We start from the raw sequence: 12796 nt of genomic DNA on the forward strand, positions 1-12796 counted from the left end.
GCCCCAGACTGCGGCGTCCTGCAGCCCCGCCCGCCCCGGGCCCCCGCCCGCCGCAGCCCCCCAAGGAAGACACACACGCGCTGGGTCCATGGTTCACAACTTTAATAGAATATTCTAACTATTCTGTACAAATTGAAAACACTGTATTCAGTTACAAATGTTAAGTAAGGCTGAGCACTCTACAGCCTGGCCACAGCCTGAACTCCCCGGGCCAGAGGTCACACACTCAAAACCCACACGCCACCAAGGACAGGTCGCTCGGAACCCAAGGCTTTTAAGACAAAATGAGTGTGGGGCCAAGAAATGGGAGCTACGAGAAAGCAAGACGTGTGGCACTACGGAGGAAAGCCGTGTTTGCCGGCCGGAGCCCCTCCCCGCGAAGCCTGGCAAACCCCGGTTCTGCCCCCAGCCCCACCCCCGTCCCCAAGGCCAAGCACCGTCCGCGAGTCCTGAGGGGGCAGCTTCTTCCGCGGGGTCTGCAGCCTGACCAGCACCTCCGGCTCAGGGCACCGGGTGTCTGGTCCCCACAGGGTCTCAGAAACTTGGACGACAAGCGAGAGTGCACGCCCCCAAGCCGTCACCAGCGTGAAAGATAAATAAATACGAGATGAACCACAAAAGCGGGAGCCTCAGGGTCAGTCCCGAGGAAAATAAAACTAAAGAAGGAGCAGTGTGAGAAGGGCGCCTACCCCCGCTGGCGCTGCAGGGACTGGCGACAGCGCGTGGGCGTCTTCAAACAAAACGCATCCTGTCCGATGGCGGAAGGGTGAACGAGTCCTAGATGCCCTGGAACCACACCCCTGGACACGTGCCCCTGGCGTCCAGGGATCCCCAATGCGATCTGCAGGGCCCTCCCCAAGGCCGGGCTGGGGGAGTCCACTGAGTTGTGCCCGAGGCCGTAGAGGGTGCTGGAATTAAACCTCCTATCTCTGAAATGCGTCTGAGCTGCCACTGTACAGGTTAAGCAAAATAATAAAGTAAAAGGAGAAGTTAAGTGAAAACCATGCACTTGAAAACGAGTCAGGCGCAACGCTGTCCACGCGGCCGCCTCACTGCTGCTTGCACTCCGAGGGCTGGCTGGGCTCCTTCTGTCAACGAGAGAAACCGAGACTGTAGAGAACCGGGCCACCCGTCAGCAGGTGTCTCCATCCAACAACGACAACACAGACTCAATACGTCACTTGCTCTTACTAAAAAACTGGTTGCTAACATACACTTTGAAAATAGTAACAAAAAAATAAGCTAACTTCCCATAAACAAGGGCACAGTGGGGCTGCCTTTTCTTGTTTAAAGACATCCTAGCTGTCAGCAGGAGGATCTCAGGGTGAGGGGAGGTCCTTCAGGGGCACAGAGTAATTAAACAGAGCAGCGCCCCGTCCCCAGCTGGAAGGCCCCGGCTCTGGGACAGCACTGATGGGCCAGGCTTCAGGGCCCTGCCTGGGACACACCTGCCCCCAGGCCCAGGCCTCAGAGCTCCGCTTACTGACGGGGACAAGGCCATGACAGTGGATGAGGGGCCACTGAGAGCGCCACAGACCAAGCCCAACCCTCCCAGGAGCCCCGCAGAGGGCACGCTAGCCTTCCAGAAGAGGAGGAGGGGAGACCACTCCCCAGAGCAGACTCACTTGACTACAGTCTAACGGAGAACAGCTCACAGCGTCTCAACCTGTTTAGCAACCCCATGAATTTTGTGTGGAGACCACCAGAGCCTCAGACACAGACAACGATTTTACTAATACTTCTGAGCCAATGATTTACTCAACAGGAACCCATGATTTCTGGCTGGGAAGATGACAAATTACTCTGAATATAACCTGGCATGTCTAAGAGTCTAAGAAAAAGTAGCATCACACAGTTTAAAAGAAACATCTGGGATAACACAACCAAAGCTGAGGATTAACAAGCCGGGCACCATCCTGTGGGAACCCACACGTGCAGGACGAAGAGCCCACGTGTAAAGGATGCACAGAGACAAAACAGGGAGCGCAGGCCCCAGGCTGAGCCCCTCACGCACGAGTGCGTGAGCACAGGGCCAAGCGGGACGCTCGCTCCGGGCCTGGCCTCGGGCCCGCCCAGCGCTGGGCTAACGGCACCGCCTCACACACTCCCCGGGAACACCGCCCGGAGCCTGGGCCCGGAGCGAGCTCCCCGACGAGGAGCTCTACCTGGAAGAGACCTAACTCAAACTGTCATCTCAAAGGGGGCCTGGAGGCAGCCTGGACACGTGGCCACAGGGCTCAGAGGCTGGTTCCAGACTCACTGGGTGTGCAGAGGTGCTCCGGCTGGGGCAGCGGCGTGCAGCCGTCTGGGGACAAAGGGAGGCGTGTATCTCCAGGCTGGAGAGCTGAGGCCAAGGAGGTGGGCCCGGGCAGGAGACTCAGAACCAGGACGTGGCACCACCTCCCTCCAGGGAAATGGACGCAGAGGACAGACAGGATGCCGTGTCACACGGAGCAGCATGCAACTCATCGCACCGTCTCCGGGGCCACACCTCCTCTGCCACGAGCGTGCATCACCAACTGTTCACCTCGGGGGCTGCAGACACTGGAGGGAACTGGTTGTCCCAAGGCCAGGACTGGCGGTGGGGGTGGGGGTGGGGGTGGCGGTGGGGGAGGCGGAGGGGAGCTCACCAGGCGGGGGAGCGGGGCCACCTGTGGCACGCTGCCTCCCCCAAGCACAGCCCCACCCCGGGCCAGCGTCCACACAGACCCAACTTCCAGGCTGGAGCACTGACACAGAGCCCTGCAGTCCCGCGAGTGAACTCTGTCAACAGGACACCAGGCTCTGGCCTGTGAGCCCAAAACAACCTGCAGGAACTCCTGCCCTCACATCACGAGCTGTCAGAAGCCTGGTCATCAAGGGATGAAAGGGCCAACACCCTACCAGCTGGGGGCATTTAGGAGAAAGCCCTTCACAGATAGCAACTCCCCAAGAGGGTAGGCCCCCACCAACCCGCCCTAGCCTCAGCGCTGGTGGCCCAGTCCTGGGGGCGGCCTCCTCCACAGGGGCTCCGGACCTGGAGAGACAGACGCTCAACAGCGTGACTGGTTCTGCCAGAGGACACGCTGGGCTGCTCACAGACGGCGCGCTCCACCGGCTAGGGTCGGGGAGCAGAGGGGCTTTGGGCCCAAGAGGCCCGGTGCCATCCCTTGGACAACATGGGCAGTGGGGGCCAAGAGCAAGGAGACACGACCCGACACGACCGCTCTAACCCCTCACAGACAGCCCAGGGTGGGCGTGCACGCTGCCCACCAAAGGCTTCTATAGCCCCATCCGCCTGCCTGCCTCGGTTTCCTGAGAAAGCCAGCCCGCCGGAGCGAAGGGACGGGGTGCACACAGACGCCCTCTCCAGCTCGGAGGTGCAGACACAGCCCTGCTCTTCCGGGAGCCCCCACACCAGCGCAGGCTGGGGAGCCCTGCTCCCGCCTGGATGCCAACACTGCCACCCCGGCTTCACACGGGTCTCCTGTTCGCACCTCCCTCCCTTTCCCACAGAAGCCAACAGTGGCGTCCGTGAGGGGGACTCGTGACACGGGCAGAGCCATGAGCAGGGGACCCCACAGGGGACGGGGCGAACGGCCTCAGTCTGGAGCTGGTTCTTAGTCGAGCCGCACACACCTCGGCAACCTCCGCAGCACTCACCCACGCCCACGGGATGCTGGCGCCAGCAGCTCCCAAGACAGAACATTCTGGCACATTAATGTCCACCCTTTACTCCCTGCCGGTCTGCACCTGAACTTAAGCAGCATGAACGGGCAGCAGACACAGGTTGGGGGGGGGGGGTCACGGTGGGCAGCAGGCTGGCCCTGCTTGGGGGGCCTGGGCGTCCTGGTCCAGCCTCTCACCCGGGGCGGGGAGCGGGGGTGGGAGGGATGGGAAGGGGGGCAGCCCTGCTGTCAACAGAGATGTCACACCAGTGACATCGCCACTACCTGGTTGGCAACAAACTCTGGGCTCGGCCAGCAGGAGCCCGACGTGGCTTCTGTCGGCTGGTTTTCAAAGTGCACATGGCAGACACCTGCTCTCGGAAAGCCCTGTCCAGCCCCGCACACACCGAGCGGCCCTGGACACGCTACCCGTCACAACGTGGCATTGTTACAAAACACAGACCACAAGTTTGGAAGGTATGAATGAATGGGATTCCACCTTACCTAGAAACGCATGAATGATTAACAGACAAAAATTACACCTAAATGGGGAAAAAAATTGAAAGGAACCATCAGCATGAGAGAAAATGAAATGCACAAGATTAAACAGGAGGAAAGAGCCACAATTTCCCATAGTCCCAAAGGGCTGCACAGTATCAACCCTAAGACGGGAAACCTCACACGCAGACCTGCACCTTTAATGCCCGAACAGCCCCTCTTCCATACTGCCCTCTGCTCGTGGCAGACTGGCCTGAGAGTCCTCTGAAGAGGAGCACCGCAGAACAGTGCTGTCCCCTCACGGCCCAGAGGACCAGACCGGACCCTGCGGCGAGCCCGACAGGGGCCCCGCACACCACGAGCCCCGGTCCCTCTCGGCCGCCCCCGACCAGCGAAACACACCCAAGCCCTCATGGTTAGTGCTGGCCATCCCCTCCTTCTGTGGTCACCAGGTGAGGCTGCTCTTCTAGAAGGCCCAGACATGAGACAGGACAGGAGGCCTGGCCATGGAGAGAAGAGGCGGACGACGACGGGAGACGACAGGACAGGAGTGAGCAGCCTCAGTGCCGCGAGGGACGGGCGGCAGGCTGGCCCTGGAGTCGGAGGCAGCCGCCGGAGCCGTCTGCCTCTGGCCTGGAATCCCACTGTGAATGTGTGCCTCAGGCCCCCGGGGGCTGCAGAGCAGCCAGGCACATACACCTGGGCGCAGGCAGGGCACGACTCCTCACCTGACGGTGAAGGGCGAGGCACTTGGGGCCCTGGTGTGCACGGTTCCACCGTGAAAGGGACAGGCTGGCTTAGAGAAGATGAACGTGTCCGAGTCCATGCCCAGAGCAGTACCTGCACGGTACGCTGAGGTGGTAAACGCACTCACACCCTTCCCCAGAAGGAAGCACCACTGTGAGCGTGCATTCGTAGACACGGCTGGTGCCACGGAGCACTCAGACCTGGTTACCCATGGCCAGCCTCGGGCCCGAGCTGGGGAGACAGACAACCACGTCTCCTTAGAGCCCACAGCGCCGAGCACAGCTCGTCCTCTGACAGCTGTGGCGCCCTGAGTCCTAAGCGGCAGGAGAGCCGCAGCTTCCCACGAGCAAGAGGGCTCTCGGCGCAGCTTCAGAGCAGCAGCAACACAGCCCTGTGTGTAAAATACGCGCCAAGGGCAAGCTCCTTGATGTAAGCTCATCTCAGACGACAGATGAAACCTAACTAGATGTAAAATTACTGGACTGCCACTCATCCCCATCAGTTGCTTCTTTGTTGGTTTTTGCAAAGCTTCCTGGTTTATTTCAAATTATCTAAGCTGTTGAGACGTATCTCCTCACTAGTCTCAGCACAGTTACGACTGTAAACTTATGCCTGCTGTTCCGTATTCTAGTCATCAAGACAAACCAAACCCTGTCTCTGTACTTTTTCCAAAAACAAACACAAAACAAAAAGGTTTATTCACGCTGCCAACTACACCATAAAGATAAGGAACATAAAGCTGCTCTCCAGAGTAAGTTTACATAAATAAGACACAGACTGAGAAAGAGCTGGAAAGCCATTTAACACTCAAATTGTTTATCAGGTATCTAAACAGCTCGTCATCCGAGTATATTTCTGGTACAATTTTAACTTCTAATTAGAGAAAAACAGGCACATGTTCATAACAGCCCGGCTCAAAGCTAGGAATGTGTTTTAAAAGTTCAGCAGTACCGCAGACACAGGTGCGGGGATTCCCGACAACTCACCTTGGGGTTAATCTCGGCATCATCATCGTCTTCTGCTTCCTCGTCTCCTTCTAGCTCCTGCATCAAAAGGAGGGACAACGCGCTGAACAGACAGGACTCCTTTGATTCACAAGGAGACTGGCTACAATCACTATCACCCACACTCAACCAAATCCCTCCTTTGGACACTTTTCTCACAGATGACCCTGAAGTAAACACACTGCTGATCAAGTGGATTTGTCTGATCAATGGTTATTTTGTAAGATGCACTTTCGTCAGCCAACTGCAGGGTCCAACTCAACACTGCCACCCATCTGCACGTTGTAGCGAGCACTCGCCAGGGCCGAGGGCCTCCAGGGCAGGTCCCCACAAGACAAGGGTATCGTGGCCAGTTAGACCCCACAGCCCCCGTCCACTCAGGAGAGAGGGCCGAGGACCACCTCGGGGAACGGCGTCTCACGTGAGCCAGCTCTTACCTCCTCTTCTCCTTCCTCACCTTCTTCAAACTGCAAGGAAAGGAAAGAGGTTTTTACAAAGCACAGTGGCAGCCTGACCCAGACACAGCGCCTGCCCCGTGTCCACAGTGGCCCAGCCTCCGAGCAGAAGCCAGCTTCCTGCCATGTCGTGCCATGTTCGTGGGACAACAGGTATCTGAAAACCGCCCCAAACAAAGACTACGGGTGGGGCTGGGGCCCAGGAGCCGGTCAGCGTGGGCTGCGCCGTGTTCAACCGGGAACCAGGCCCATCTAAGGCAGCCGGCCGCATGGTTTATTACACACAGGACTCTCAGTGTCACCCTACATCTCAGACAAGGGGAAATCGTTCATCTGTATCTAGGAACGTAATAAAACCTGGTGTTTAAAGTATGCCAGGAGAAACTCCAACACTGTGGCTGAATGAACGTCTGGATCCAACCTCTCATGTGTCCAAGGACACTGCTGGTCAGGCTCCCGGCCGAGTCCCAGATATTAGGCTGCTCCCAGAAGCAAACAAAACTACAAGAACCTCATTCCCGTTGGCTGCATTGACAAGGCACCTGCAGATGGAGCAGGCTTTCTCTCACGGTCTTTCTTCCTGGAGTCCCCCTCCCAAAGTCCTCAGCAACAGCTCAAAGCCACTCGGCAGAGCGCAGCTTGGGCCTGGTCTGCACGCCCCCTTGGCCTGAGCAGCAGCAGGATGGGGACGTCGCGTGCTCCTTCCTAACCCATGTCCTGAGCAGCCTATGACAGTGTGGGCGGCCCGTCCCACGGGAACCAGCCTTGGACAGGCTCACGTGCTGGTTTCCTGAGGCTCCACGGGCACCGTCTCACCCTGGACCGACCTCTGAGAGCTCTGTGCAGCCACCTCAAGTTCTGGCAGAGCCAAGGCTCCGAGCATGTGGAAGCCCAAGCCCGAACGCCTGCGTGCACGCCACCCCGATATGACACCCAGCCCCTGCGCTGCTCCGAGCAGGTCTGACATGGGGGCTCGCACGCCTGTCCCCACACCCTGCGCTTCCTCAATCAGGAGCCTGAAGAGTAGCTAGAGTGATTACGTCAGCCCCAGCGCACACGCGGGCACCTGCAGAGCTGGGGCTTCAGGCCTGTAGGCTGAGTGAGCCCCTGGACCACACCGTGAACCTGCGGTGTGGCCGATGGCATCAGTAGTGAAAACAGACACAGATGTCACCAGGAGTAGCTGCCTGGCGTGTACTGTGAGTAAATAAATATACACGCTGCATCATCAGGTGTTTACAATGGTGGGTATATGATCATGAGAAGGCCTATGGACCCTCGTCTGGAAGGGGTTTCCAGTGTTCTTGGCCAGATTAGATAAATCCAATCCTCTGGCTCTTCAGCTGCCAACGGCCGTATCTCACATCGCCCGGTGTCATGCAGTGCCAGCCCTGCCACAGTGGACACAGTGCAGGATGGTGCCCTCGCTGCAGAAGGTGCTACTGGACGGCATCGGATCAGAATCTGTACGACCAGTGTCTCCTAAGCTGATCCTTGAGCAATGACCTGGGCGCTTTCATGACCCCTGGATACGCCATGCCGGGCGTGTCCATGCTCCTGGGGCAGACTGCACCTAAGAAGCCCAGTGGTCTCAGGCGATGCAGCCGCACGCCCAAGCTGGCCCACGCTCGCCGCCCCAGGGCCTGTAGCACACAGGAGGGTGCTGAGCAGCGCAGGCCCGCCCGGCTTCTGCTGCTCGGCCGGGAGCCCCCATAGACCTCACCAGAGAGGACACCTCAGAGTGCTCAACATGAGGGAGTAAATGTCAACTAAGCCGCTTCCAGTAACACTACAGGACGAAAACCTCCTCTCCACACAGCAAGAAGGCTGGCGGCACCCGGGCCGTGGTCACGACGGAGAATGGTCTCGGGTGACAGCTCAGGAACAGCTGGCCAGGCGAGCTCAGGGGCCCCGCTCCCAAGCTCTGCCTGCGAGAGGCCAACTCCTCCAGGCCCAACGGAAGGGGCTGGCCCAGGGGCCGTCTTCCTGTGGAGCGTGGGGTTCTCTCTCTGGAGTCAACACGCCACATGCCAGCATGACTCGGCTCTGAGAGTCCCCACGTGGCGTTGAGTGACAGTCCCCATGTCTGGAGGTCACCCCAGCCACACACCTTGAATGCAGCAGTGAGACTGTAGGTCTGGAGAGGACAGCCTGAAAGGCGTCACTGCACAGGCTGACTTGGGCCATGCCTTCTGCCCCAGGCTCCAGAGAGCACCGCTCCAATGCAGGGCCCCCCAGGCCACCCGCCCCCCGGACCACCTACGTTGTCATCGTCCTCGATGGCCTCCCCCGTGAAGTAGAGCACGGCGCGCGGCACGATCCGCTCACGGAAGAAGTGTCCGATCTCAAAGTCGGAGGCTAACGTGAACTCGGAGTCTTCATCCTGGGAGGGGAAGCTCAGTGCTTACCTGTTTCCACAGGGTAAATGTCACCTTCTCTCACCAGACCCCACCCCACTGCCTGGGACCTGGTTTAGAGGTGCGGGCGCTGGCGCTGCATACTGCAGGAGAGGCAGGTAAGTGCTGGGTGCAGGCTGAAGGACATAGCTGCCCCTGAAGCCCACCCACAGAGCACGCCCCTGTCCCACACCACGGTGCAACGGATACAGGTTCACCCCTGGTTTTTAGGGGAGCAGGAACGGGTTAAAAAGGAAGCAGTGAACTAGTCAGGAATAGGCCTTAACAGCAGAATAGATCTTAGTAACAATGCAAATCTTACCAGTGATTCTCCATCCCCTGATGCTAGAAAAAAGAAAACATCTGATTACACAGATAATTAAAGCCCCCCGGACGCTTGGCTGACAGATAAACAGCATGGTATACCAGAAACTGCCAAAGCGGGATGCCCCCACTTGCTCTCCTCCCACCGCAGACTGAAGCTGCCCAGGGTCTCCCAGCCCCCAGGCCCAGCTGGAGAAGGCCACTCGCGGGTGGAATGGTGCACTGGGGGCCAGACTGCAGGTCTCAGTGCATCTGTGCTTTGGGTGGCGCTTCACCTCGTGTAACTCCGTGTGATGAGTCAACAGAAAACAGGAAACTCTGAGTCCCTGGAAATCCTCGCGGCACTGAGGCGCTGCACCTCAGCTAGGCTGGGGCTCTACTTCTGTGTGCTTGCAAAGGAGAAGGGAGGGGACAGTGCTGACCGCCCCTCCCAGGACGGCTCCCGGCGGGCGGGGTGCCAGCACTGACGCTGCCCTTGGCAGCGCCCCGCACCCGCACTGAAGCTGAGCCACGGAGCCTCCAGCGCCCAACGCCAGGACAGCCCAGCACAGAGCCGAGCGCGGCAGAGGAGCGGGCCTGAACCAGTGCTCAGCAGGGCCCGATGATGTGCACGCGGTGCGTGAGTCTCCTCTGCTGGGCACGCGCTGTCCCCCACCTCCCCGGAGCCCCACTGCTGTGAGGTCTGTCCCGGTGGGGTGTGAGCCCCACCCCCAGGGTGGCCCCCAGCCTCACATGCAAGCAAGATGCAGGTTCTGGGACTCGGGCCTTGGGGCAGCAATCACAAGGGCTTGCTCCCCGACTGCTGGGCCCGTTTTGCACTAATACCACAGAGGCGCTGGACCAGCAGAGGTGGTTTCCTACATCTGAAAAGGCCTTTTACTGATCTTAATTTTTCCCTCGACCACACCACCATCCTTCCCCCACCGTCACCCTCTACTCATTTTCATACAGCGGATCACTTAATATTGTTTCACAACAGCGACACACCCTAAAACTCAGCCACTTCAAATACACGACTTAGTGACCTCTGACACCTTCAGACTTGTGCAACCACAACACGAGGCAGGAGGGAAGGGGCGACAGGGGTGGGACGGTCGGAGGCGTTGCCGACTCGATGGGCCTGAGTCTGAGCGAACGTGGGGAGATGGGGAAGGACACGGAAGCCTGGCGTGCTGCGGTCCACGGGGTTGAAAAGAGCTGGACACGAATGAGCAATGGAACAACCACCACATCATAGTTTCTGAACCCCACTAAACTCCCCCCAAATCCTCAAGTCCACTTAATGCCATCTTAATTGCTATTAATTATCTGGAAGTCCAACAAGCTCAGTGAATTTAGGATTCAAAGCCCCTCTTCTTCACGGTGAGTTCACACAGGAAACCTCCAGCATTCCCAAGCGAGGCTCTGAAAGGGATCTTTCCCAATAAGGAAATTTGAGACTCATGTTTACAGCTGATCTTATCCCCTAAACTGACACACCCTGGGACCTTTCAGGCTCAAGAACAAACCCAGACAACAGCCACAACAGTGAAAAACAAGGCACTGGGTGGGGACGGGCAGCCTGCCCCTCGGCTTGGGGTCAGAGCCCAGTGACGCCACCGGATGGCCTCTACAAACAGCCCGAAGGGCTACCATCACCTGGAGCGGGGCTGCTGTTCCTCACTGGCTCCTGTTCACGGAAAATAGTGTTCTCCCCTCATATCCGTATTCCAGCACGGCCAGCAGGCTTGGCTGTCGAATTCTCGGGAGTAGTAAGTCACATGAAGACGGCCATGCAGCCGTGCTCTCGGCCCTCCGAGTCCCACCTCGGGTTCAGAGTTGGGGGGGAGGACAGGGGCCGCTGCCCAGCCCCGACTCTGCCCTAAGTCCACATTTGTCACAACACCTAAGGCCCAACTGCCTCGCGCTCCACACCCCAGTCTGAGAGAGGGGTGGGTGGACGGTCTACAAGCTGTGCACGTGTGAGAGCACCCGTGGGCCCCGCCCCGGGGCTGAGGACTGCCTGGGGGCTGCCTGGCAGGACGGGTACCCATGGACCCACCAGGACAGCCGCAGCTGCAGGGCAACTCACAGCACCGTCCTCGCCAGAGGACCGGGGGACACCCTGACGGTCACTAGCAATCCCATCGCATCTGTACTGGAGCCACAACCCAGCCTGCTCACCTCTCAGCGGGCTGAAGAAGTTGAAAAAGGAGTCGTTGGGGACTTGCTTGGTGATTGTTCTGACGGTGCCTCGGCCCTTATGTTTCTGCTTCTTCTTGATGGTTTTGACAGTCACGTTCTTTCCTTTCTTCCAGTCAATGGTGCACCTACAGGGGTAAGACCGTCACCACCGTGTGCCCGGCAAGCAGGCCCCAGCCCGGCGCTTCACCGGGAACCGGACGCCAGCACCTGCCAGTGGGCACTGGGCACGCCTAGAGGAGGCAGAGGCCGCAGGCGCAGGAGGCCACGCAGCGGCCCCGCAGACACTCTGCAGGGTCCCGCCAGGTCCTTCCCATGACCACGCCTGGGCAGCAGCTTGTCACTGCTGCCCCTTTACAGACCCCACAGTGCACAGGAAGCCACCACTCAGGCACAAGGTCTCAGCAACTAAGTGAGCGGGACTAGATGGGAAAGCACAGCGGCCACTGGCTGGTGAAGGACATCTGGCTTCCGGGGCGCTGAGCGGGCCTCGGTGGGGCTGACCTGAGTCACCCTGGCCAACAGAGAGAGTGCGGAGAGGAAGGCTCCTCACTCGGTGGCCTGGGCTTGGGCAACAATCTTTCTAAAGCATTCTAGCCATCTGAGTCCAGCAGAATTTTAATCAAGCTCTGTATACTCACTCACACAGAGAAATTCATCAGGGTAAGTCCTTGGTTCAGTAAGTAACTGCTTCAATCAGGAATAAAATGATTTCCCAAACTGTCTCAAACCAACCAAGAGGACACGTTCTAAGCTGCTCTCCTTGGTGGTCCAAAGACCACAGCACCGAGGCGCTGGGTCCCGAGATCACGCGTCCCTGCATTGCCCAGCCACTCACTCACCAGGGCCCTGCCAAGAGAAGCTGACTAGTTTCATGGTCTCTGCGTCCCTCTGGGAGACTGAGGATCCCAAGGCCTGCGTTAAATTGGGGAAACTGGGCCACCACCCTACAGGCTGGCCCAGGGAACCACAGGACACATTTCCCAGTGCTAGCCGTCATATCCCCAAATGGAGAGACTCTTTCATTGACTTCCATCTCTGTCTGCTGGGCTTTAAAACAGATAAAGGCTTCTTGCTTAATTCTTAACTTCCACCTTACGTGTGACGTTTTAAAACCATCTCCTGTGTTTCAGAAAAAGAAGCTTAATGGCATTTTCTTACCCATCACAGTCAACAATTTCAGGGCCTTCAAAAGAAAATGGATCGGCCTTGTCTGGCTCTGACTTCATCTTGTATGTTTTTGTCAGGACTGAATTGGTAAAGTAGTCGTTGGGTTCAAAGTGGAACTCTAATACAAAAGACTGGGAAAAAAAAACTCAGGGTCAACACCATTTAAAATCTACAGGTAACTGGGGACAGATTTTATGAACCACGCAGTGCCTGCTGGAACCCAGCTCCCTAAGGCAGAATACCGAAGAGCTCAGGAGGCGTGCCCACATAACGAGCATGTCTTTACTGCAAAACCACCAGCCCAAAGGTAGAGCCCAGGCCAGGCCAGGGAAACCCCCGCCAGCCTGAGTGCACACATGGGCACGTGGGCCTGC

The 12796-nt window shown here is 58.2% G+C and overlaps 1 protein-coding gene across 3 annotated transcripts in view; it reads right to left on the reverse strand.

Moving 5' to 3' along the window:
• Window positions 1-85: 85 nt before the first annotated feature.
• Window positions 86-12796, reverse strand: part of NAP1L4 (nucleosome assembly protein 1 like 4) — a 50609-nt gene continuing 37898 nt past the window's right edge. For 2 of the 3 annotated variants that reach the window (XM_055580548.1, XM_055580547.1), the window contains exons 9-15: window positions 12414-12553; window positions 11235-11380; window positions 9070-9092; window positions 8615-8734; window positions 6334-6363; window positions 5879-5935; window positions 86-1088 (exon numbers count right to left, since the gene is read on the reverse strand). In XM_055580548.1, coding sequence (XP_055436523.1) covers window positions 1050-1088; window positions 5879-5935; window positions 6334-6363; window positions 8615-8734; window positions 9070-9092; window positions 11235-11380; window positions 12414-12553 — 555 coding nt within the window. In that variant the 3' untranslated portion in view covers window positions 86-1049. Of the gene's footprint in view, window positions 1089-4151; window positions 4190-5878; window positions 5936-6333; window positions 6364-8614; window positions 8735-9069; window positions 9093-11234; window positions 11381-12413; window positions 12554-12796 lie in introns of all 3 variants that reach the window. The other variant, XM_055580549.1, reaches the window with a different exon arrangement.

This window comes from Bubalus kerabau, chromosome 5 (assembly GCF_029407905.1).
Source record: "Bubalus kerabau isolate K-KA32 ecotype Philippines breed swamp buffalo chromosome 5, PCC_UOA_SB_1v2, whole genome shotgun sequence".
Lineage (NCBI taxonomy): Eukaryota > Metazoa > Chordata > Mammalia > Artiodactyla > Bovidae > Bubalus > Bubalus kerabau.